This window comes from Empidonax traillii, unplaced genomic scaffold, assembly GCF_003031625.1.
Source record: "Empidonax traillii isolate 1590-97213 ecotype Southwest subspecies unplaced genomic scaffold, ASM303162v1 scaffold7220:size5228, whole genome shotgun sequence".
In the NCBI taxonomy this organism is placed as follows: domain Eukaryota; kingdom Metazoa; phylum Chordata; class Aves; order Passeriformes; family Tyrannidae; genus Empidonax; species Empidonax traillii.
Window position 1 is genome coordinate 4,174 of NW_020962413.1, and position 1,055 is coordinate 5,228.

At 72.8% G+C, this 1,055-nt stretch overlaps 1 protein-coding gene across 1 annotated transcript; it reads right to left on the reverse strand.

Annotated features, from left to right (window-relative positions):
- Positions 1-63: 63 nt before the first annotated feature.
- GADD45GIP1 (GADD45G interacting protein 1) lies at positions 64-415 on the reverse strand (the record flags this gene model as incomplete). The annotated part of the gene is made up of 1 exon (XM_027911326.1): positions 64-415. A coding segment is annotated over one exon (352 nt), but the record flags the coding sequence as incomplete, so codon positions are not given.
- Positions 416-1,055: the final 640 nt, after the last annotated feature.

Genomic DNA, 1,055 nt, shown 5'->3' on the forward strand with positions numbered 1-1,055 from the left:
AGAGGGGGGGTCAGGAGGTCCCCCCAGTTCCCTTGGGGAGGTTCCTGGTGCTCATGGGGGGGGTCAGGAGGCCCCCCCAGCCCCCTCAGGGGGGGTCCCAGGGGGGGCTCTCTCCTTGGCCGCCGCCTCAGCCGCCGCCAGCGCGCTCTGAGCCGCCTCCATCCTCTCCTGGCGCCGGCGCCGCTTCTCTTCCCGGCGCTGCTGCCGCTCCAGCTCCTCCAGCAGCTCCTGCGCCCGCGCCGCGCTCCGGGCGGGGGTCCCGGCCCGGGGGGGCCCCTCCAGCCCCGCCTCGGCCAGGAGGCGCTGCCGCCGCGCCGCCTCCGCCCGCGCCCGCTCCCGAGCCTGCTCCCGCTGCTGCCGCCACGACGCCACCCGCGCCGGCATCTCCGCCAGGCACCGGGCGATGAGGGCGGCCCTGGGGACAGAGCACAGCCCAGGGTCACCATGGGGACAGTCCAGGGTCACCCTGGGGACAGGGACAGGCACAGGTCACCCTGGGGACAGGGACAGGCACAGGTCACCATGGGGACAGTCCAGGGTCACCCTGGGGACAGGGGACAGTCCAGGGTCACCCTGGGGACAGGGACACACAGGGACACCTGCGCTGGCATCTCCGCCAGGCAGCGGGCGATAGGGCGGCCCTGGGGACAGGGACAGGTCACCGTGGGGACAGGGAGAGGCCTGGGTCACCATGGGGACAGTCCAGGGTCACCGTGGAGACAGGGGACAGGTCTGGGTCACCATGGGGACAGGGGACAGGCACAGATCACCATGGGGACAGTCCAGGGTCACCATGGGGACAGGGACAGGCCTGGGTCACCATGGGGACAGGGACACCCGGGCTGGCATTGTCCCCAGGCTCCAGGCCAGCAGCACCGGGGCAGGGCCAGGGTGACAATGGCTGGGGACAAGGCCAGGGTGACAATGGACAGTGGCACAGCTGGGGACACCAACACGGGGACACCGCGAGCCCAGCCCCACTCCTGGGGCCTCCCAGTGCCACCAGATCCCCCCGGTCCCCGTCACCCTGACACCCCCCCGAGCCCAGTTCCACC